The sequence below is a fragment of the Curcuma longa genome, chromosome 7, assembly GCF_044706935.1.
Source record: "Curcuma longa cultivar G26 ecotype Majalengka, Jawa Barat chromosome 7, ITB_CL_G26_1.1, whole genome shotgun sequence".
In the NCBI taxonomy this organism is placed as follows: domain Eukaryota; kingdom Viridiplantae; phylum Streptophyta; class Magnoliopsida; order Zingiberales; family Zingiberaceae; genus Curcuma; species Curcuma longa.
In genome coordinates this window covers 3,654,330-3,676,332 of record NC_133867.1, presented here as the reverse complement: position 1 = coordinate 3,676,332, position 22,003 = coordinate 3,654,330, and the positions used below count along the sequence as shown (strand labels likewise).

Genomic DNA, 22,003 nt, shown 5'->3' with positions numbered 1-22,003 from the left:
GGCCCCCTAAACACTATAAAAAAATCCCACAACATGTAGCTTTTGATATGGGTTCGTTTTGACAGTGAGACCGATCACTATAAAAAATTTACTAAATATAATTTTTGCCTCTGGGACATAGCTGAGTTGATTACGACAGAGTAGACTTGCAAAAGAATATAAGAGTTCGAATCTCGATGATCAACTATAGTTTCTCGATTTATCTTTTTATAAATAGTCGTAGGATCGATCATGTAGGATCGTTGGACGGAAGATTTCATATTTTTATAGAAAAAGAAATTAAATTAAATAATAGAATACGAGGGACTAGCAGCAGCCTGCGACCATGATGCATGTGCCTGGTCCTTGTTCATCGTGGTAAGGGACGGTGAGCGCCCATTCAAAGCACGACGCATCAGTTGGAAAGTACGCGGCATGCATGAGCCGGCCGGTGATGCGACTGTGCAAGCGCCTCCCGCATTGAGTTGAGTTGAGTCGAGTCGCACTGTTTGTTCACGGGCCGGTTTGCCAACGCCCGCATGCATGGGTGAGCACACGAACCTAAATCGAAATCAATTAAATTAAATTTTTGTAAAGATAAATCTAACTGATTAAATTTTATCATAATTCGAATCAACTGAATTAATTGATATAGGAATTATTTATTCGATTGGTTATCAAAATTAATCAAACTTGTTTTTATCAATCGGTCGGTCGAATGGTGATGACGATGATGCTATGAGATTGAACAATCGGATTCTTATCCTTGGAGCATAGTTGAGTTGGTTATGATGGAGCAGAGTTGTTGAAGTGAGTAAAGGTCGAATTTGATAAAGTCAAGATAATATCCTCCTCCGTCATAGTCAACTGTAACTTTTTGATTTACCTCTTTACAAATGATCGTGAGATCGACCGTATGAGATGGTTAGGATTCCATCTTTTACTGAAATGAATAATCTGATTCTTTTTCAATTAAATTGTGTCTGATTAAGATATATCATTATAATAAATTAATCAATTGATGATGTCTTAGTTTAATCTATTTATAAAATTTAAAATCAAAATCAAATTGAAAAAAAAAACTAAAATTTTGAATTAATTAAATCAAACTTTCAAATTTGATCAATTTGTTAAATTAATTTAATTTAATTAATTTTTTGCGCACGCTTAGTTATTAGATGTCCCTTCTATGACATTGTGATCCATACTATAGAAGTAAGGCTTTAAACGAATCAAGTCGTATAAAAATTTATATTATTTAAATATATTTGATAAAATAATCGAGTTAAAGTAAATTAAGTCTAAATAATTCTTTTTTATGAGTTTGATTTAAATTTGATTCATATAGATATTATCAAACTCTTAATTTAAACTTATTTGATAATTTAAAATTTTTATATTTTAAATTTATTTATTTATGAATAATTATTCACAATCTTTGTTCTTCAACATTAAAAAATTAAATATATACATCCAAATTTATTCATTTAATTTAATCACTTATTCAAGTTTATTTATTTAATTAATCTTATATATTGAAATTCAAATTTATTACACCGATTAATTTTGAAGTAGACTGTATGACTTCACATTCTATCTACTAAGCAAATTTAAAAAATGAGATGACTCCTGACGTGATATCCTAGTATTATTAGTTATTCAAGCACTGCATGCATATTACGTGAATTTTAAACTCTGATTACTTAGGAGAAGCAGTTTGTCTCTTACCACCACATTATGCTCCGGAGGACTTCTCACTTGATCAATTGATTGGCCATCTAGCATGTATGGAATTTGAGTTTTCAGTCTCTTCTGATAGGGATTAGTCCACTATCAATAAGATAGCCACATAAGTTCTGAGTTTCACTCTCTTTTCTTCAATAAATATCTTCTATTTGTATAAATAACTATAAATGTAATATATAATCACAATAATTATAAAAAAAATAATATTTTATTATTTTTCTAAAAAAAATAATATTTTATTATTTTTCTAAAAAAAATGAAATCTGTCACTCCAATGATCTCACATGTTCGATCCTACGATCATTTATGAAGAGGTAAATCAAAAAACGAAAAAAGATATTGAATAATACTTCTTGATCTTTACACAAGTAATCAAGCTAAAGAAAAATGGATTCGTAATCTTCCATGGAAACTCATAAAAATGTTTAAAATCTAAAAATAAAAATAAAAATCATTATAGCTAGTTGACCGTGAAGATCTCCAGCAAAGTCAATAAAAACATTAAAACATTTTTCTATTAAAAAAATGAATGTGAACAAAATTACAGCTAACCTAAAATAATTGAATGCAGGCAACTGCCACCGGCTCATCGTCCCCACCACTACCCGCTCCGGGTCTACCTGTCGATTTTGAAATGGACGGCCCCATCTTCACGCTCCCAACAACTCGTCCCATCGCAGCCGTCCATTTCTAATCATTATCTACACCAGCAGCTTCTTCTTCCTCCGCCTCCAGAAATTATTTTCGTCTGGTCCGTCCATTTCTAATCATTATCTACACCAGCAGCTTCTTCTTCCTCCGCCTCCAGAAATTATTTTCGTCTGGTCTTCTTTCGCCGTCGCCTCGGATTTGGGGAGGAAGATCGAGCAGGACGATGAGCTACTACAACCAACAGCCTCCCGTCGGCGTCCCTCCCGCTCAAGGTAATCTCCCATCCCAGTCGATTTCGCTGGTTTTGAATCGGGTCTCGGAATCTGAATGATTTTTCTTTGTTCTTCTCTGAGGCGGATTAGGTTATCCGCCGGCGGCGTACCCCAAGGACGCATACCCCCCGCAGGGATACCCACCCCAAGGGTATCCTCCCCAGGGTTATCCGCCGGCGGGGTACCCTCAGCAAGGATATCCACCGGCGGGGTATCCCCAGCAGGGTTATCCGCCGCCCTACGCACAGCCGCCGCCGCACCAGCAACAGAGCAGCGGGCCTACCTTCCTCGAGGAATGGTAACGACCCGGCTAATAGATCAATCTTGATCTAATTTTGTTCCTTTATAAGAAAATGAATCCAGTCTCTTACCGATTTTTCTTTTTGGTTTCTGAAGCTTGGCTGCTCTTTGTTGCTGCTGCCTTCTGGACGCTTGCCTCTGAGAGTGGATAAGAACTTGAAATTCCTCCAGGAAAATATGTTGTAATTATTCATCTGTTCTTATTTTTCATCTGAATTGTTAGAAAACCTCGATCTGGTGTGTTCTGGTGGTTTTACATTGAGATATTATCGTCTTCACGTTCTTTGTTGTCTAATAAAGCGTGTTAAAGTGTTGTACAAAAAGTAAGCTTGCGAGTTGACAATCAATGCATTCAAAACAAACTATTTCTCAGTGCATTTTTCAACCACAACCGAAGTTCAAATTTAAAGATGAATGAGTAAAAACAGAACCAAACTACATATTGCAACGCGTGAAGATCCTCCCGTCGTCAACGATACTACATGAACAATTGAAAAGGCTAATTAGATTAAATCAAATGAAAGTAGTGATTAAGATGCTGGATAAATAAGGATTATAGTTTTCAACCGTGTTAGGCGAACCACTGGGAGTAGATTAAGATAAATGTTAAAGATTAATCAAAATGACTGGCCTACAAAGCTTAATATAGGTAGGAGACATAAAAACAGAAATGAAAATATGCAGCTGCAAATACTATGAAGTTAGAACCACTTTGAACTTTTGGAATAGGACTATGATATCTGAAAGGAATGAAATCCAATATGTACATATGCATACCTGTTGCAGCTATTCCTCAAAAAATGTATTAACATTAATAGAGAGTGAAAAACTAGAAATTATAAAACTGAACGACTAATCAAATCCCCACTACGACTACAGTTTTCTTTTTGAAGGAAATCTATGTATCGAGATATCTTGATTTGAGTTCGTATTCAGATGTTAGAATGTGATTTCAGGAAGGAAGAAAACCTCACAAGATTTATACACTATTGTCTATTGCAGAGGTTGATACTACAAGGGACTCCTAAATATCATACCAGGATGGCACCTTCAGCAATCAGTACAGAATACATTGTGCTGCCGAAACTTGTAGGGTGCTAATATCTTGCAAGCATAGCATACTATAGTCAAATGGATGTTAGCACCTGTACTGTGCTTATTGAGTGCATATGTTCTTTTTAACACTCTCAATTCTTCACTACCTACCCATGCCCAACCCCCTTCGAATGGCCTAGGAACCAAATTCATGTAAATCAAACAGAAATATATATAGCTTTTTTACTGGATCTAACAATCTTCCCTCTAGAATTTGATAGATCAGTTTGTGTTGCCCTGAATCTCTAATATATGAACCAATGGAATGTTAACGGTTGAATGGAATCAGTTAAAGTGTAACAATTTCAGGTTGTTCCAAAAAGTTCGTGAAGGAAAAACATACAAATTTAAAGTTATAGAAAGTGTTAGTGTAACAATTTCAGCACTTGCTAATCCAAAAAGTAAATTAACAAACACAGAAAGTCTGGTCAATATCTAATAATGCTTGAAAATGTGCATAACAGACAAATTTTCCACCAGATCATGCTTACACATGTTGGCAGAAGATAAACAGGACATGTAAACAAGCTTACTGATTCAAAGTTATCGCAAGAAAGATGTTTTAAGTACCTTAATAAAGCCAATTTCCTTGGCATTGCTGCGGAAGCACTGTCTGCAACACATGAGACCATACTTCCTGATTATTGCATGAGGGTTCCCACAAACACGGCTACAAGAAATAGTAAACAAACATTAGACGCACAAAAAAAAGGATAAAAAAATTGAAGGAAACCAGTTATGAGGGCTAGCATCTATCTCAATTTAAACAACAGGAACTTGTGATCTTCAAAAACAAGGTTTAAAGCATCCATTTGGTCTCAGAAGCAAATTCAGAACCTCTAATCTACCAAAACAAAAAAAAAATTACAAGGAAAACAACGAACTGATCACGGAACATGGATCGGGAAATTTGCCATACTTGACGGGATTGAATGATGGATCCACTTACCATTTCCGAGATCCAGGGCCATAGTTCTTGGGGTGAGAGTTCCAGACGTTTGAGTGTCCCATCTCACTTCTCTCCGGCTGATCTTGCTCGTATCGGAAAGCAAAACAACCAAAGCAGCGGCGGCGGCGGCGAACTTGAGAGGCGGGCCATTGGGAGGAGGGAGGACACTTTTATAGCATCAAGGAAAGCGAAACCCTAGTTTGGGTCTTCGAAAAACTATTTTAGACCACGGTTTTTTTTATTTTTTTTAACGAAAAATATAGGAAAAAGTCGCCTTTTGTGGAAGGAAACAAAAAACTAAATCAGAGCAGGGATTTCCCATTTTTCCAAAAGTCTTTACAATCTAAAAAATCTTGAATTTTTTAATTTAATCAAAATAACTCCGACTTTAATATTATTATAATAAATTTAATTAAAATTATAGATAAAAATTAAAAGAGCGTTTCAAATTAAGAGAAATATTAAATGAATATTAAAAAATAAAAGGAAATCATAGTCATTTTCTTTTGAAAATATCTTTGACCTATAAGTATTGTTATAATAATTATTGATAATTGTTATAATGTGGAAACGAAATTTTCTAATAGCTACTATAAAACTATTTAATAATTATTATAATGTATTTAGAATGAATTATGATTTATGATTTACATTGTGTGGAAGCTGAGTATTAAAATAAGCTACCCAATAGTTGTAGCAACTATATAATAACTTCTATAACTATTTTAAATAATTTTGATAAATTTTAAATAATTTTGATTGAATTAATAAATAATATTTTAATATAATAATATTTAGAGATCCTAAATTTTAAATCATGCATAAACTTTAAACTCATCATAAAAATGTTATAAGAATTACTGAGCAGCTTCTACACATTGTAGCAGCTACTCGATAACTTTTATACAGTATAAATTCTAAATCTTAAACATGTTACAGTAGTTATTAGGTAGCTTCCATATGTTATACTAGCTACTTGGCCTCATCTCGACCTCATCTCTCCGTGCTCCATCTCGATCGCCACCTTTTACCCTACGTAGAAACTACCAAAATTTCTCAAATATGTGGTGCTTGCAAAGGGTCAGGGCAGTTACAAGATTGTTAGGTTTGGTTTCTTGGATACCCTCGTATTTGTGCATATAGCTAAAAGGTAAGAATAATTAGCGATTGTCGCACCATAGGACGGTTACGAGATTAGCAAACTTGATCCCTCAGATGTCTCATGTCGGAATCTCATGTCAGCAATTGTCAGAGTCGGTCTCCTCAAGCCTCGGCAGAGGCCTCCCTCGAGTCGACGTGGAGATGCTTTTCCTGTGGGTATATAAGCCCTCCAATAGGTATGAGAAAAGTTCTCAACAATTTCAGCAACTATACGTATATTCGTCTTTGTTTACACTTTTCATCTACTTTCACTGATACTAATTTGAATGTCGGAGTGGCCTATCGAGACTCCTCGACACCAATCTCTCTCGCTCAATCTATTTTCAAATCCCTTCGCCGACGGAAATGAAGTCTCGCGTAAGTCAGATACTTTATTGACTGATGATTTAACCGTCTACCACATCCCGTTAGAACATATATATTTAATAAGCAATTCAAATTTCGGTTAATTGTGGGAACATTTTGATTAATATTGTAGGAACATTTTAATAGCGAAGAGGAAATATTACGGGGAGTTTTTAGATTAATAAAGAAGTTATTCTAAAAGCAGCGTCGAGATTAATATTGTGGGAGTTACGAGATTTATATTTTAAAATTATTGTTTAAAATAAAAAACAATATTTAAAGACACATTTAATTAATTTTTATTTAAAAAAAAACGTTACTTTTAACCTGCTTTCTAAACTAAAGGGGCCATGGTGTCCGCGGAGAACAATAAAATGATTTAAATTTGGATTTTAAATATTTTAAAAGTTAACTTTTGAATATTTATAAGTTGGAAATAATTAAAAGGATCATTTGAATCTCGTTAGAAATAAATATTAAGAAAGATCAATTTTTAAGCATAAATAAATTATATTTGATAAATAAATTATGAAAGAAAATTATTTATTAAATATATAAAAAAATAGTGGTGCTCCGATAATAGTTAGCTTACAAAAAAATTTAGGTAAAAATTACATCCCAAAAGAAACATCAAATGGACACGCACCTCTTTTTCAAAAAAAAAATAAATAAATAAAGAGCACTTCATTAGCGATTTTGTCTCGAAATATATTTTATTTCAATGTTATTGTAGCAGCTTATTTTTTAATTTTAATAATGATTTAATAGTTACGATTAATTATTATAATTTTTATTTTATGTAAAAAAATTATTATATAGCTGTTATAATATATAATATTTTTATAATTATTTTAAAATAATTTTGATGAAGTTAAATAATTTTAATCAAATTGATAAAATTTATATTGATATAATAATATCCAAAATTTAAAATTTAATTATAACATTTAGTAATTACCTATAATTATTAACTTTTATAATGCCTAACAATTATTCGATAATTATCCCAACATGAAAAATTATTTATTTTAATTAAATTAAATTATAAATTCATCTTAAATATCTTATAAGTAATTATTGAATAATTTTTACACTCTTCTACAAAAAGGTGGATTCATAAATTCATCTTAAATATATTATAAATAATTATCGAATAATATTTACTGGATGGAATAAAAGATATTTTTAAATAAAATCACTTATGGAAATTATTTTATTTATTATTATTTTTTATTATTTTTTAAAAAATATCTATTTTGCCCAAAATTTTTTAATAAAAAGCCTGCGACGTGCACGGGGCCGATGTGGAACTTCCAGAGGCAGAGCACGCGTCGACGCTGCCTCGAAACCCAATCGCCTCGTGCCCCGCCACCTCCCACATCTGCCACAGAATCCAGCAGCCAGCCGTCCCTCAACAATGACCTCTACCAGATCCAATCCCCACTCGCGGATCATCCATTAGATCTCCAACACTCGCCATATCTACTTCTGGTCCACAACATCTCTCCCAATTCCTTGGAATTTGGCTTGCAGGAAGACCAGATCAGCTGAAGAAGCTATGCTCCGGCTGCAGATTTCCGGCTGCGGAATCAGCAGAGTCAGAGCGACACCGGCGGCACGACCGGCGGCAGGCGCCACGGCGAGTCGGCGCTCAAAGTCTGGGGGTGGAAGTGCCCCGCGAGCTGCACAAGGCGGCGGAGCAGCCGCTTTTGCTACGCCATGAAAGATGACTACGCCGCCGGGGGCGGCAGCGCCGGCGGCTTCGCAGGGCAGGGTTGGGACCCTGGCTTGGAGATCGAGGTCCCCTTCGAGCAGCGGCCCGTGAGTGTCGTCGTCGCTCCAGTACTCACTACTGCAACATCAATCTCATAACCGTGTGCCGATCGACAGGTCAATGAGTACGAAGCCTTGAAGGACGGCGTGCTTTACTCATGGGGAGAGCTGACCGCCGCCGACTTTCTCTTGCGCATCGGAAGCTTATCGCTGCTTACGTTCACTGTTGTAGGAGCACCGATTGCAGCTTCAAGCTTTAGCCCTTCCAAGGTGAAACCCTAAACCTTTAGTACTGAATGCTTTCTGTTTATGATTAAAGAGATGAAATGAAGTGCAGGAACCACTGAAGTTTGTCCTTGCAGCTGGAATTGGCACTCTTCTCCTGGTGGCTCTAGTCCTGCTGCGGATTTATTTGGTATATATATATAATTGCAGTTCATGTGTTAGGATTAAAATTTGATCGCTAATTAATTGACATGTAGTTTTCTTTGCATATGGCAGGGATGGAGTTATGTTGGCAACAGACTGTTGTCAGCAGTGATACCCTACGAAGAAACTGGGTGGTATGATGGGCAAATGTGGGCCAAACCACCTGAGGTAATTAGCAATGGGAAAGAGTGTGTTTTGGATTAAGGAATATCTTATGGGCAAAAATTAATTACTTTAATGTTGATTAAAAATCACTTTTAAAAGGTTAAAATAACAGTAAAAAGATCAAAATCGAAAATGACTGTTACAATGATTGTAGCAATATTTTGTTGCTATATAAAAGTGATTTATATGGAAAATACGTACACTTTTAATTTAATTTAATTTTTTGCCCAATAAGAAAATGCAAAGCTATGATTTAGTTGTATTGGACTAAACAATAATATTCTAGTTGTAGTTAGAGAATATATATAATTATTTTATGGTGCAGAAATGAAATTTGTGACATTAATTTTCTTGTGTTAGGTACTGGCTCGTGATAGGCTCTTGGGATCTTATAAGGTATGTGGCCCTTATTCCTAGCCTTTTTTATGACAAGGCAAATTCCTAAGAAGAAAATCTTCTAAGAAAGAACCAAAATTAATGTACTTAATGATAAAAATGAATAAGATTGATTTTGTTTCTACAAGGTAGAAGTAATAATTAGTGTACCAAATATGGTACTCAGTAATGATAAAAATGATAGAACTGAATCAGAGTCAAGTTGAAGTGAGAGGTTAGATTGGTGTCGGGGAGTCCCGGCAAGCCACTCCGACACTCAAGTTAGGGTTCCAGTGAGAACGAGGTGAACGAGAACAAAAGCAAGTAGTAGGCTAGTAAGAAAAGTAGAGTCTCATGAATTGAACCTCGAATATGGCGGTAAGCCGGTCCTTTTATAATCTGTATTGAGATTCCCTCCGTGGGGTAGGGTGACGTCTTCCTTTTCATACATGACCGTCTGCCACAAAAGGAAATTCCCTTCCATTCCCCTTGTATTTTGGTTGTATATGCAGGGAAGAAGTCTGACACTAGCATATATATTCTCTTTGGCCTTATGCGTAATAGGGGGTATTGGGGGAGACTACGTCTGACAATCGGATACGCCCTCTGTACGGTTACGCAGAAGGGAGGGTATCGGAGGGGACCAAATCTGTGACACTCGTAGGTAGGTCCTTCCCTGGGCGGTGGTGTGCTATGCTAGCATGCCAGAAGCCCGGGTCCAGGATGAGTCACAGAATGAGGCGGAGTGACGGAGACTGTAGGCTTGGAATGGCCAAGATGAGGCTGACTTGAGATGAAGTTGGCCGATATGGGATCGGCCGAGACGGGATCGGCCAAGACGATATTGGCCAAGACGACGTTGGCCGAGACGGGTCAACCAAGATGACACTGGCTGAGACGAAGTTGGCTGAAGCAAGGTGGGCTGAGACTAAGTATATATATGATGTGGTCCTGGGGGTCTGTTGAAAAGGTGTGAGCTGAACCCACATAATTCCATGGCTCAAGCTCGGATTGCTAGTGCGGTCGGGGTTGTGTTGACTTGTGTCGACACTTCAGTTTAGACCTTGATCCTTAGAGGACTGTTAACCTTGATCTACAGAAAAATCACATCATCTTGACCAACCGTATCAATTAGGATGGATGAAGTTCTTTGCTATAATTTCCATTACTTAATTCACTTGAACAACCATTCTATATCTTTGCTAATCAGGTAAAACCAGTGATCAAGTTGTTGAAGCAAACATTAGTCGGGACCGGAGTTTTGCTTGTTGGCGCCGTATCTTTGTTCATATTTGCTGCTCCAGCTGAAGACTTCCTGCATCCTGGTTTTCTGTCGAACAGAAACAATAATCTAAGGTATGTTCTCAGATCAGCAAACTGGCCTAAGCAATGTTCTCCAAGTGTGGACCTTTTTGAAGTACGTCGTACTGCGGGCTTGCTAGTCATTTAATTTACATATATATGCAGAAAGGAAGAGCTGCTGAGGTTACCAATAGAGGTCAAGGACGACGACGACCTTGCTGCTGCAGCAGCTGAAGCAGCAGATGGAAGGCCAGTTTACTGCCGGGATCGCTTCTACCGTGCCTTAGCAGGAGGCCAATACTGCAAATGGGACGATTTGCTGAATTAGAAGAACAGATCTATAATTAAATTGTATTCCTCGCCTTCCTCTTCCCAGAAGCATCATATATAATACTGCAAATATTTCATAGTAATTAAGCAGATATCGATATCCGCAGAAGACACATGTGTAACTCGGAGATCATCGTTCTGAACTTGTTCACGAATGAAGTGATAGTCCTAAGCCACATGCTTCATACGAGAGTGAAACACCAAATTGGAGCAAGATTGAGTACTTTTAGGATGACTGAATTTTAGAAGAGAAGGCAAAATCGTCGAGAAGATAAGACAATTACCAACGTAGTTCGACAATCGTGGCCGCTATAGATAAACAACATAAGCCATATTCTGCTTCAGTAGAGGATCGAGCAATAGTGTGTTATTTCTGCGAGCTCCAAGAAGTAGGATTTTGTCCAAGATAAACAATATAAGCGCTAGTGAAAGTAAAAGCATCTTTGTTTCCATCTCGGTCTGTATCAGAGAAGACATATAGAGTAAGAGACGATTGACGATGAAGTAGAAGGCCTTGATCAATGGTGCCATATAGATCTTAACATGCATTTGACAACATTCCAATGCTCATTATTAGGACGATGTGTAAGCTGAGATAACTTGTTAACCACATAAACAATGTCAAAATGAGTATGAGATAAGTATGGAAGACTACCTACTACAGTACAATATGCAGACGGATAAGAGAGGGTTGTGCCTGGGGTGATTGAGGTCGATCGGCTAGAGGAAGTTGGTGTGAGCAAATAATCCTGATAAGGTTGAGTTCAACGTTTCCTTTCTTGATAATTTCTTGACTTAGTCTTCCTATTTTATTGCTTTAGTGACGTTAATAGTGACTTACGTGGCATTTATTTTGTGGCTTAAGTGACGTTGATTCTTATCCTTGTTTGGTGTATAAATACCACTCGAAAGGTTGTAGAAAATCAATTCACTGCAAGAATAAAATTGTTTCGTGAAGGCACTGCTCTCTTTTCCTCTTCTCGTTGCCTTTTTAATTTTCGTTGTTTTTGTTCTCTTTGCTTTGTGCTTCGGGCGTGGGTTGTAGATTCTGAGCCAACAATTGGTATCAGAGCCTTGAATCCACGATTCTACAAAAATGTCGGGCATTCCACAAGCTGCTACGAAGGAGAACGGCGGAGTGCCATTTCTCTATCCAATGCTAAGCCCTCACAATTACACTGTGTGGGCAATCAAGACAGAGGCGATTCTTGATGCCCAGGGAGTCTGGGAGACGGTGGAGCCAGCAGAAGAAGCCCAGGTAGATGCAAAGAAGGACAAAAAGGCACGTGCATATATCTTGCAGTGTGTCCCCGAAGACATCCTTCTCCAGATTGCAAATAAGAAGACGGCGAAGGAAGTCTGGGATAGCCTCAAGACGAGGTATCTTGGTAGTGATCGGGTGAAGAAAGCACGCGTACAAACATTGAAGAGCGAGTTTGACGCCCTCCGGATGAAGGAGACCGAGACGATTGATGAGTTTGCTGGCAAACTCAGCGCCATGAGCAGCAAATTCTCCACCCTTGGTGCCACACTTGAAGATTCCTCTCTGGTAAAGAAGTTGCTCGATTCTGTCCCTAATAAATTCTTCCCTATTGTTGCCGGTATTGAGCAGTTCCACGACCTTGAGACTATGCCGTTTGAGGAGGCTATAGGGCGACTGAAGGCGTATGAAGAACGAACATTACGATTACATGACAACACCAACAACACTGAAGGTGAGCTCCTCCTTACTCATGCCGAATGGCAAATGCGACAGAAGGGGAGCAACGTGAGCACTTCATCAGGAGACAAGGGGCATGGATCCAGCAATCCCAGTCGTGGCAACTGGCGTGGGCGTGGGCGAGGGCGCGGACGTGGCCGTGGTATGCAGCGCCAAGACAGTGCAGGAGGCACTAGCGGCAATGGCGCTCATGACAAGAGACATATAAAATGTTTCAACTGTGAGAAAATGGGGCATTATGCGTTTGAATGCTACAACAAGCGTCGTGATGAGGCTCACCTCACTTGTGCCACCGATGAAGAGCCAGCACTGATGATGACAGTGTCCCACGAGGAGTCTCACACAAGGCGTGAGCGGCAGGATACCATTCTACTCAGCGAAGAAAGGTTCCTACCGAATATGTATCGCAATGTTGAGAATGGAGAAGATAAAGACGTCTGGTACCTTGACAACGGTGCTAGCAACCACATGACCGGTCATCGCGAGAAGTTTCAAGAACTAGATGAAACCATCACCGGGAGGGTGAGATTTGGCGATGGATCAACCATTGAGATAATGGGCAAGGGAACGGTTGTGTTTGAATGCAAGAATGGCGATCAGAAGGCTCTCCATGAGGTATACTACATTCCGAAACTTTGTAGTAATATTATGAGTCTTGGTCAATTGACAGAAACTGGGAACGAGGTGCACATGGAAGGAGATACCATGAAGGTGATTGATAGGAGCGGGAAGCTCTTGATGCGGGTAAAGCGAACACAAAATCGCTTGTACAAGATAACCTTGAAGACATTCAAGCAAGTCTGTCTCATAGCAAGCCTAGAAGACCCAACCTGGTTATGGCATGCAAGGCTCGGACATGTCAATTTCCAGGACTTGAAGCTTTTGGGGGAGAAGAAATTGGCAGTTGGTGTACCACTATTGCCCCAGCCAAACAACTTTTGCGAGGTGTGTGTGATGGCCAAGCATGCAAGGTCACCATTCCCGTACCAAGCAAACTTTAGAGCAGAGAAGCCGTTAGAACTTCTCCATGCTGATATTTGCGGGCCAATCTCACCATGTACACTCGCCGGTAATAAGTATTTTCTTTTAATTGTTGATGATTTTACAAGGTGGATGTGGGTGTTTGTATTAGCAGCAAAGAATGACGCATTCGAAGCTTTCAAGAAGTTCAAAGTCTTGACGGAGAACAAGACTGGGTACAAGATCAGAACACTCCGAACAGACCGGGGCGGCGAGTTTCTATCCACGGAGTTCACTCGGTTTTGTGAAAATGAAGGAATTGAGCGGCACCTCACGACTCCCTACACACCCCAACAGAATGGTGTTGTGGAGCGCCGTAATCACACCGTTATGGCCATGGCAAGATCTCTCCTCAAGGGTACACATATGCCGGCAAGGTTCTGGGGAGAGGCGGTTAGGCATGCTGTCTATCTACTAAACTGTCTCCCAACTAAGGCGCTAGGAGAGCGTACCCCATTTGAAGCTTGGATGGGGAGAAAGCCACATCTCTCCCACTTGAGGGTGTTCGGTTGTGTTGCATATGTGAAACACACAACCCCTCACTTTAAGAAACTTGACGACAGAAGTTCACCCATAGTATACTTGGGTGTCGAGGAGGGCTGCAAAGCTCATCGTCTGTTTGATCCAAGGCATGGCAAGCTACAAGTAAGTAGAGATGTAGTGTTTCAAGAAAATAGTGAATGGATATGGAACGCAGGTGCTGATAATAAAGAAGACCTACCAGAATTTATGGTGGTGGATGCGTTCAATACCGACGAGGTGATTGTTGCAGCAGACATTGAGGCAGGGGCGGAAGATGCCACACCACCGACAGCAACCGTGACGAGAGCGTCAAGTTCATCTACACCATCATCAAGCCCATCTACACCATCATCGACAGGAGCATCAAGTCCATCTACATCATCATCGAACACTCATGCAACTACCTCACCTGAATCTGATGAAGGGCCAGTCCGTTTTAGGTCCTTTGCTGATATCTATGCCAACACTGAGGAAGTGGTTGGTATTGATAAAGAAGAGAATGAGATAATGCTGATGATGTCTGAAGAGCCGACCTGTTACCAAGAGGCTGCAACCGAGGCTTGCTGGTACGAAGCAATGAAGGAAGGAGCACGCCGCCCTGCTCCTCGATTTGTGATCCCACGGAAGGAGAAGATGCCGCAGGTGCGGATCGTCGCCAAGAACTTCATGGATATGGTGGCGGCTTTGCCGGATGTGCAGCTGGACAAGCTCTACGTTCTCAGATCATTGCCCCCTATGGCTAAGAGGTACATTTTGCAAATGTTGTACATTGATACTGCAATAACAGCAAAGTCAGTGGAAGAGTGGTTGCTTCTTGATGGGTTTTCCAAACACAAAGTGGCCATTGATAGGTTGCCTCAACTGAGGGTTTTCCTTGAAGTTAATGACAGAAAGAAGGAGACAAGCTATAAAATAAACCCAAAGTTCCAGATCAATATTCAAAAGCACCTTGTGAATGGTGGGACTTTACCTAGAGAACCAATGCCATTGAGTACAACCGTAAGATTACCAATCTTAGAGGATCTTGAGACATATGCCTCAGAACAATGGGAGCGCTTCTTGTTGCAGTTTATAAATTCTTCTCAAACAGAAAAATTGACAAGGTTCAGTTCTTCCATAATAAAGGTTTTCCAGCGAGGGCTTCTAAGCTCCAGGGAAAATAAAGTCCCCAAGTTAATTGAGAATGGCTGACAATTTCTACTGATGGATACGAATGCACTGCCAGGAGTGAAGTTAGTTGCCATACGACAACTACTCGGCATTCATGATTTACAACCATGTCAGGATTAGGGGGAGTAATGTGAGCAAATAATCCTGATAAGGTTGAGTTCAACGTTTCCTTTCTTGATAATTTCTTGACTTAGTCTTCCTATTTTATTGCTTTAGTGACGTTAATAGTGACTTACGTGGCATTTATTTTGTGGCTTAAGTGACGTTGATTCTTATCCTTGTTTGGTGTATAAATACCACTCGAAAGGTTGTAGAAAATCAATTCACTGCAAGAATAAAATTGTTTCGTGAAGGCACTGCTCTCTTTTCCTCTTCTCGTTGCCTTTTTAATTTTCGTTGTTTTTGTTCTCTTTGCTTTGTGCTTCGGGCGTGGGTTGTAGATTCTAAGCCAACAGTTGGGTTGGTTATAGCGTTGGGCACAAGAGAGGCAAGACCTTATGGGTATAAGATAGGTAGAGGTTCGATTAGTGACTGGGGTGTAGATGAGAGCAGAAGTAGAACGGGAACTAAAAGTCCAGTGAGAATAGTAGATTTGTCAAGATGAGTAAGGGTAATGATTCATAGTATGAAGAATGCCAGCATGAATGCAGTATGACACTCCAACTGCATGCATGGTGAGTCCCACTATTGTGTTAACTATCAATATACTTAAAATATTTTATAATAATAATTTATTCCATTGTGTGAAGTTTATAACTGTAATTATAAAAATATGCAATTTAGTAATTTAAAAATAGTTTGATTATAATTCTGCTAAATTATTAGTTAACTAGTATGTAATTTATTATTTTTTTAATGTATTAAATACTTTTGATATTCTCATGCCTAAAAGATAAGATAGATTATAAGTTGAAGATTTATTCTCTTTATCTTTTTAAAGAATAAGAACCAACCATTTAAAAGTATTTATAAAATATTTTTTTTAAAAATAACTTGAAAGATTTAAGGGAGTGGAAATGAGAAAAAGGAAGGGACTAGGATGAAACAATTTAGATAAAAATCAAGGACGTTCTATTTTAATTTTTTTTTATCAATTTAGTCGTGTATAATTACTTAATAATTTTTTAATATTATATTATTATCTCTTATCTAATTTCTAAATCATCCGTTTATAGGAATTGTAAAATCGTAACTAGTATAACGTCAATAGAAATGATAAAAAATTTTATTATAATAATTATAAAATCTTAACCGTTACCACATGTTGGATCGATTTAAAATTTATATTAAAAATAATAATATGAAATAGTATTAAATAATAATTAAGAATAATTTAAATAATTATATATGATTGAATTGAATAGTAAGATAGAATATTTTTTGATTAAAAAATTAAAAAGGAGCGATTTTTTTATGATTTGAAAGAGAAAAACGACGTCCTTTTAATTTTTTTATAAAAAATTCAATAATTATAAAGTTAGGCCGTTAGGGAGGGAGGGACAAAATGGCGAAACCAAATTTCAAAGGGGCCTATTCAAAAATTCAGTGAAACTTCAGGAGTAAAATAAAATTTTCCGGAAAGAGAATATTGAAGAGGAGGGTGGAAATCTCTCACCTCAAAATCCACCCTTCCTGCTCGGCTTCCTCTCAACCTACTCCGTTTCTTCTTCTTGCTCAGCTTCTGCGACCTCCTGCGATTTCTTCTTCTTCTTCTTCTTCTTCTTCTTCTTCTTCATCTTCTTCCGAAGAAAAGGAGTAGGTACGATCTTTGAATTGTTCAATCGAGAACAAAAGCTGATGCTGAGCGCGTCGGGATTGCTCTACAACTGGAGATCACGCGCGGGCCGGAGCCATGCCGATCCAGACCCGCCACCCGACCCCTTCTCCGCCGATCCCACCACCGATGGAGACCCCCATCCCCGGTACCCTCGGCGTCACGCCCGCCGTCGACGTCGCCTCGGCGATGGTCCTCAGCTCGAACCCAGACGTACTTCTCCAGCTCATCTCTCCACGGTAACCCCTCTTGATTCCCGAACCTCTTTATAAGATGCCTTGCTGAAGCGTAAAGATGTAAACTTGATATCATGTGATTTCCGCAATTGCTTGAATCGTAAAACTGTAAACTTGATATCATGGGAGTTTTACACTGGGTTAGTGGATTCAGGTGGAAATATCTCTCAACCAGGATTTCTCCTCCAAGGCCCCTTGTTTTTCAAAGCTCATCTTTGTCCTATCTATACTAAACGATGCAACCGATTGCTGAAGAATGGTGACTTGTATGAGATTCTCTGATTGGAAGCTTATCTCACTTATTAGAGCCTCCTTGGATGTTCTTTAAAATGTGGAAATCTCAATATCATGAGAGTTTTGCACTGGCCTAGTAGATTCAGGTGTAAATATCTCAACCAGGACTTCTACTCCAAGGCCCCCTTTTTTTTCCGAAGCTCATCTTTGTCCTATCTATACTTTTTCTTCTGCAAATTGTCCTATCTATACTAAACGATGCAACCTGTTGCTGAATAATGGCGACTTGTGTGAGATCCTCTGATTGAAGGCTTATATCACTTATTTGAGTGTCCTTGGATGTTAATTAAAATGTGAAAATCTCAATATTTCCTCTTTAACTCCATTCTCTTTCTTTGGAAAGAACTAGTGTTGTTTAACACTCTAAAAAGTAGCCAGTAAATTTGATAACTAGATAAAAGGAAAGGGAAAAAAGAGCTGATCATCTCGTCTTCAGTTCTTTTTTTCTGTTGTTGTTGCCTTTTAGCCCCAGTCGTTCATGTGTTAAATAGGATTTTAGGTGAATAATTATATTCTGTAACTATCTTGTTCATGGCACAAGTGTAATTGTCTCTGCTAGATTAACTGAATAATTCAAATAGTCTTATTGGTTGATCAGTTCACACTATTTGAGTTAAAACTTCAATTTGAGTTGTAAGTTTTAGTCCACAAAATGTACCAATCACATAGGATTTGTTAAAATTATCTTCTAGTTGTTCAGTCAAAGGAATTGGTGAAGTTGAAGAGTGGTGATGCTGAATGAAATGACAATGTGTTTCAACATATTGTTAACACTCATGGACCATCATTTTATGAACAATTTGAATAACATTATCATCCTCATAATATAACTTACAGAATATAGATTGTGATGCTCCAAGGTCTCTAACTAGTCATCAAATCCACAAAAGAAAGTAGGGACATTAACCTACTATGTTGGAGCATGAGGTCTTATGTTTGATTCTGTTTTCACAAGCTTGTTTCGTTTAGATGAGCTTTGTGGTTGTTCATTAGCTTGAAAACTATAATATTTTTCTCTATTGGTCCATTCTCTTTTGTTGTAAAGAACTCTTTTTATGTCCATTCTCCCTCCACGGAAAGAACTATTTTATCTAAGAATAGCTGTCAGAATATTTTATCTTGATCACCAAAATTTATCTAACTTTTCTAAATTAATCCTCTCTGCATCAGCTCTTAACTATTTAACCATGCTTGTTCATCTTTCAAGATGCTTTTTCTAGGCATTTAGAATATCAAGTTTCTTCATTTCGTTTCCCTTTGGGTTTTCAACATGAGAATTGCTTGTAGATGCTATGGCAATAAATCTTTGCCTTAAAGAGTCATAAATCATTTGTTTTGGCAAATTTTGGAAATCCACACTGATGGATCGGCAACTTACTTTTTCCCACCCAATTTAGGAACCAAATTGGCTAGCTAATCAAGGTGATGGCGACTCTATGATCGGCAGTAGTATCTATGGTGCATCTGCAGGCAGCACAGTAGATAGACTGAGATTGACTAGAAACGACCAACTTCCTGGTGCTGTTCTACAGGCAAGAGCAAGGCTTCAAGAGAGGCTCAGAGGCATCTCTCCTTCCGGAAATAGGTTAGTTTCTACGTAACATAGACAGAAACTTCTAAAATTTGTCGTATGAGATTCTGCTTGCCCTGAGTCGACTGCCCTACTTTCTGAATGCCAGCCAAACCAGCTTGAATTCAGACATGACAAGGAATGAGGTTGCCATAATTGATGAAATGAGGCTCATGAACCTTGGAGAACCAGAAGCAGAGGGTCCAGCTGAATGGTCTGAATCAGGTTCATTACCGTCAAACTTAAGATCCGAAACAGACGACGATGTGCAATATGCCAATAGGCCTTCCGGACTCAGTTTGGAGGCTTTCAGTAATTTACAGAGAGAAGTTTTCCAAGATGGAAAGGAGGGGAGCATTGTTGGCAGAGCTTTTCTTGATTGCTCCATATGTCTAGAGAAATTCGTGGAGGGCGAAGAACTGATTCAGCTGTCTTGCAGACACAGGTTCCATCCTGATTGCTTGGAGCCATGGGTGAAGACGTGTGGGGATTGCCCATATTGCAGGACGAGGATATAAGCTATTATCAGGAGCTATCTTACTCAGTTCCTCTCTTTCAGTTGAATAGGGAAAAGGAATTTATCCTGATTACTAGTTAACCTGTCACTGATTTCACTGCTTGTTGTCAACGACAAGTTTCTAATGTTCTTAGTTTGTGTTCGACCTTATAATTAATCTGGTTCCGTTCAATGTAATTGATTAATGTTAGATGAGTCCATATATGGACAATTTGTTTAAATTATTCTCAAAATTTTACATGATATCATAGCCTTTGACTCACACTCTTAATTCCTCCAAAACTTATGCCAATGGCCTCCTTGACCTTCTTCACTTTCTCTATCATCTCTACTATGATAATCAGTGCATCGTCCTTTTTACACAATCTCATTGCTATTAATGTGGCAGCCCAAGCTCCTTTGAAATTTATCTTTATTAATTATCCAGTCTGCGGCTTCAATTTCAATATCTCCTTATTCGTTATAATCTCATGGGTTATGTTGATGGCTTCAATCCATATCCATCTCCCACCATCTCTCAAGGTAATTCCATGGTCCCTAATCCTGACTATTTGCTTTGGATCTGTTATGACCAATTACTTTTCAAGGCTATTATTGGTGCTCTCTTGCCTACCTTGATTTTGTTCATTGTTGTTTTCAAAACATCTCTTAATGCTAGGACGACTCTTGCAAAGACCTACGTTGCTGCTAGTCGTGGTCGGATTTTGCAACTCAAAGCTCAGATCTCCAATCATATCAAAGGATTGAAATCTATCGTTGATTTCATGTGAGGCATCAAGTGCATTGTGGATGCTCTTGTCCTCATGAACGCCCTCATCGACGATGAAGACCTCACCCTCAAAGTCCTCAATGGCCTTGACGGCAATTATAAAAAACTCTCTCACGCTATTCAAGCTCGTGACACCTCGATTTCGTTTGATGAGTTGTATAAAAAACTATTCAACTTTGAAGTCCAACTCTCAACAAAGGCTGATGTTCTTCATGCTCCTACCACCGTCTTTGCTACTTCCCACTCTAGCAAATCATCTCATTCTAGTACATTCACAGGTCAGACTTGATCTTCCGGTGCTTCACGTGGTCTTGACCCCCCGTCCTCTGAGTCCTTGGCAACCACGGTCTTTTGTCGCCGCCCACAACCTGCGCCCTTACCAAGGGCGCTGTCAGCTTTGTGGTGTCATTGGTCATTCAACCAAGCGTTACACTTCTTACCAATATCTACCATAGACTCTACAAAAACAAGGACCCCCTCCTCACCCGGCCTACATTGCTCCTCAGCCTCACACGGCTTCTCACCCCGTTTGCTAACCCTATACACAATGACTCATGTCCGACGCCTCTCACAATGTGACCACTGATCTAGCCAATCTCTCTCTATACATGGGCTCGGATACTATTGTTGTGGGCAATGGTACTGGTTTGTCTATCTCACACACTGACTCTGTCACTTTACCTACGTCTTTTTTGCCTTTATCTCTTGTCAATACGCTATATGTTCCTTTCATGAAAAAAAATTAATTTATGTTGCCCAACTGTGTTACACTAACAATCTATCCGTTATTTTTTTACCATATTATTTTCAGGTGAAGAATTTACGAATGGGGGCTTTTCTGCTTACAGGTCCATGTAATAATGGAATCTATGTTTGACCACTCTTCAAGCCTCTCTCACCCACGCCCACTACCCTCGCCTCCACCATTGTGTCGTTGTCCCTTTGTCACTCTCGCTTGGACCATCCTTCTTCTAACATTGTTCATCACTTAATCTCTAATAATGCTATTTTAATTCCGTCTAGTGTTTTTTTTTGAATTTTCAGTGCAATTCCTGCAATTTTAATAAGAGTCATAAGTTTTTATTTTTTGATTCCACTCTTACTTCCTCGTCGTCTCTTGAATTAATTTTCTTTGATGTATGGACCTCTCCAGTTCTCTCGTTAGATGGTTATAAATATTATTTAATTTTTATCGATCATTTTTCCAATTAGATCTGGTTTATCCACTTAAACGTAAATCTGATGTCCTATTTATTTTCACCGACTACAAAAATCTTATTGAAAAATATTTTAATCAAAAAATTATCTCCTTTTACACTGATAATAGGAGTGAATTTCTTGCATTAAAAACACTCTTGCTATAATCTAGAATCTCTCACTTTACTGGCAGATCCACATTACTACTCCATCCTATACGCCTAAACATAATGATTTTGCTGAACGACAGCATCGACAGCAGCGGTACAATGATGATTGACGAGTAAACTTTAGATTTTTAAAATTTTTAATTAATTAATTCAATCAATTTCTAATTTAAAT

The 22,003-nt window shown here is 38.4% G+C and overlaps 4 protein-coding genes across 5 annotated transcripts; 3 read left to right on the top strand and 1 right to left on the bottom strand.

Moving 5' to 3' along the window:
* Positions 1-2,462: 2,462 nt before the first annotated feature.
* On the top strand, positions 2,463-3,226 carry LOC141831894 (uncharacterized). Its single transcript, XM_074719311.1, has 3 exons — positions 2,463-2,648; positions 2,739-2,946; positions 3,045-3,226. The coding sequence occupies exons 1-3, from the start codon at positions 2,600-2,602 to the stop codon at positions 3,088-3,090; spliced, it is 303 nt and encodes a 100-aa protein (XP_074575412.1). The 5' UTR covers positions 2,463-2,599; the 3' UTR covers positions 3,091-3,226.
* Positions 3,227-3,277: 51 nt separating this feature from the next.
* LOC141831895 (small ribosomal subunit protein uS14z/uS14y/uS14x-like) lies at positions 3,278-5,146 on the bottom strand. The gene is made up of 3 exons (XM_074719312.1): positions 4,993-5,146; positions 4,614-4,713; positions 3,278-3,426 (listed from the first exon to the last, which is right to left on the bottom strand). The coding sequence occupies exons 1-3, from the start codon at positions 5,052-5,054 to the stop codon at positions 3,418-3,420; spliced, it is 171 nt and encodes a 56-aa protein (XP_074575413.1). The 5' UTR covers positions 5,055-5,146; the 3' UTR covers positions 3,278-3,417.
* A 2,730-nt stretch (positions 5,147-7,876) lies between these two features.
* LOC141832305 (protein CONSERVED IN THE GREEN LINEAGE AND DIATOMS 27, chloroplastic) lies at positions 7,877-11,001 on the top strand. Its single transcript, XM_074719796.1, is given in 8 exon segments — positions 7,877-8,113; positions 8,116-8,319; positions 8,389-8,541; positions 8,609-8,686; positions 8,773-8,868; positions 9,226-9,261; positions 10,451-10,596; positions 10,708-11,001. Coding segments are annotated over 8 exon segments (933 nt in total). The 5' UTR covers positions 7,877-8,056; the 3' UTR covers positions 10,871-11,001.
* Positions 11,002-16,910: 5,909 nt separating this feature from the next.
* LOC141832167 (putative E3 ubiquitin-protein ligase RHY1A) lies at positions 16,911-19,885 on the top strand. Of its 2 annotated transcripts, none has more exons than XM_074719655.1 (3): positions 16,911-17,317; positions 19,006-19,193; positions 19,297-19,885. In XM_074719655.1, the coding sequence occupies exons 1-3, from the start codon at positions 17,102-17,104 to the stop codon at positions 19,694-19,696; spliced, it is 804 nt and encodes a 267-aa protein (XP_074575756.1). In that variant the 5' UTR covers positions 16,911-17,101; the 3' UTR covers positions 19,697-19,885. The 2 variants fall into 2 exon arrangements, with proteins under 2 accessions (XP_074575756.1, XP_074575755.1); XM_074719654.1 differs by having other exon boundaries at positions 16,912-17,317; positions 19,288-19,885.
* The last annotated feature ends 2,118 nt before the right edge of the window (positions 19,886-22,003 follow it).

What these genes read in the sequence shown, in the direction of transcription:
- LOC141832167 (XM_074719654.1), top strand. Translation starts at nt 17,102, where the DNA reads ATGCTGAGCGCGTCGGGATTGCTCTACAACTGGAGATCACGCGCGGGC. An exon ending in CTCCAGCTCATCTCTCCACG is followed by an intron (nt 17,318 to 19,005) that starts GTAACCCCTCTT and finishes CACCCAATTTAG; the next exon opens with GAACCAAATTGGCTAGCTAA. An exon ending in ATCTCTCCTTCCGGAAATAG is followed by an intron (nt 19,194 to 19,287) that starts GTTAGTTTCTAC and finishes TCTGAATGCCAG; the next exon opens with CCAAACCAGCTTGAATTCAG.
- LOC141831895 (XM_074719312.1), bottom strand. Translation starts at nt 5,054, where the DNA reads ATGGGACACTCAAACGTCTGGAACTCTCACCCCAAGAACTATGGCCCT. An exon ending in GGCCCTGGATCTCGGAAATG is followed by an intron (nt 4,714 to 4,992) that starts GTAAGTGGATCC and finishes TATTTCTTGTAG; the next exon opens with CCGTGTTTGTGGGAACCCTC.
- LOC141831894 (XM_074719311.1), top strand. Translation starts at nt 2,600, where the DNA reads ATGAGCTACTACAACCAACAGCCTCCCGTCGGCGTCCCTCCCGCTCAA. An exon ending in CGGCGTCCCTCCCGCTCAAG is followed by an intron (nt 2,649 to 2,738) that starts GTAATCTCCCAT and finishes GAGGCGGATTAG; the next exon opens with GTTATCCGCCGGCGGCGTAC. An exon ending in CCTACCTTCCTCGAGGAATG is followed by an intron (nt 2,947 to 3,044) that starts GTAACGACCCGG and finishes TGGTTTCTGAAG; the next exon opens with CTTGGCTGCTCTTTGTTGCT.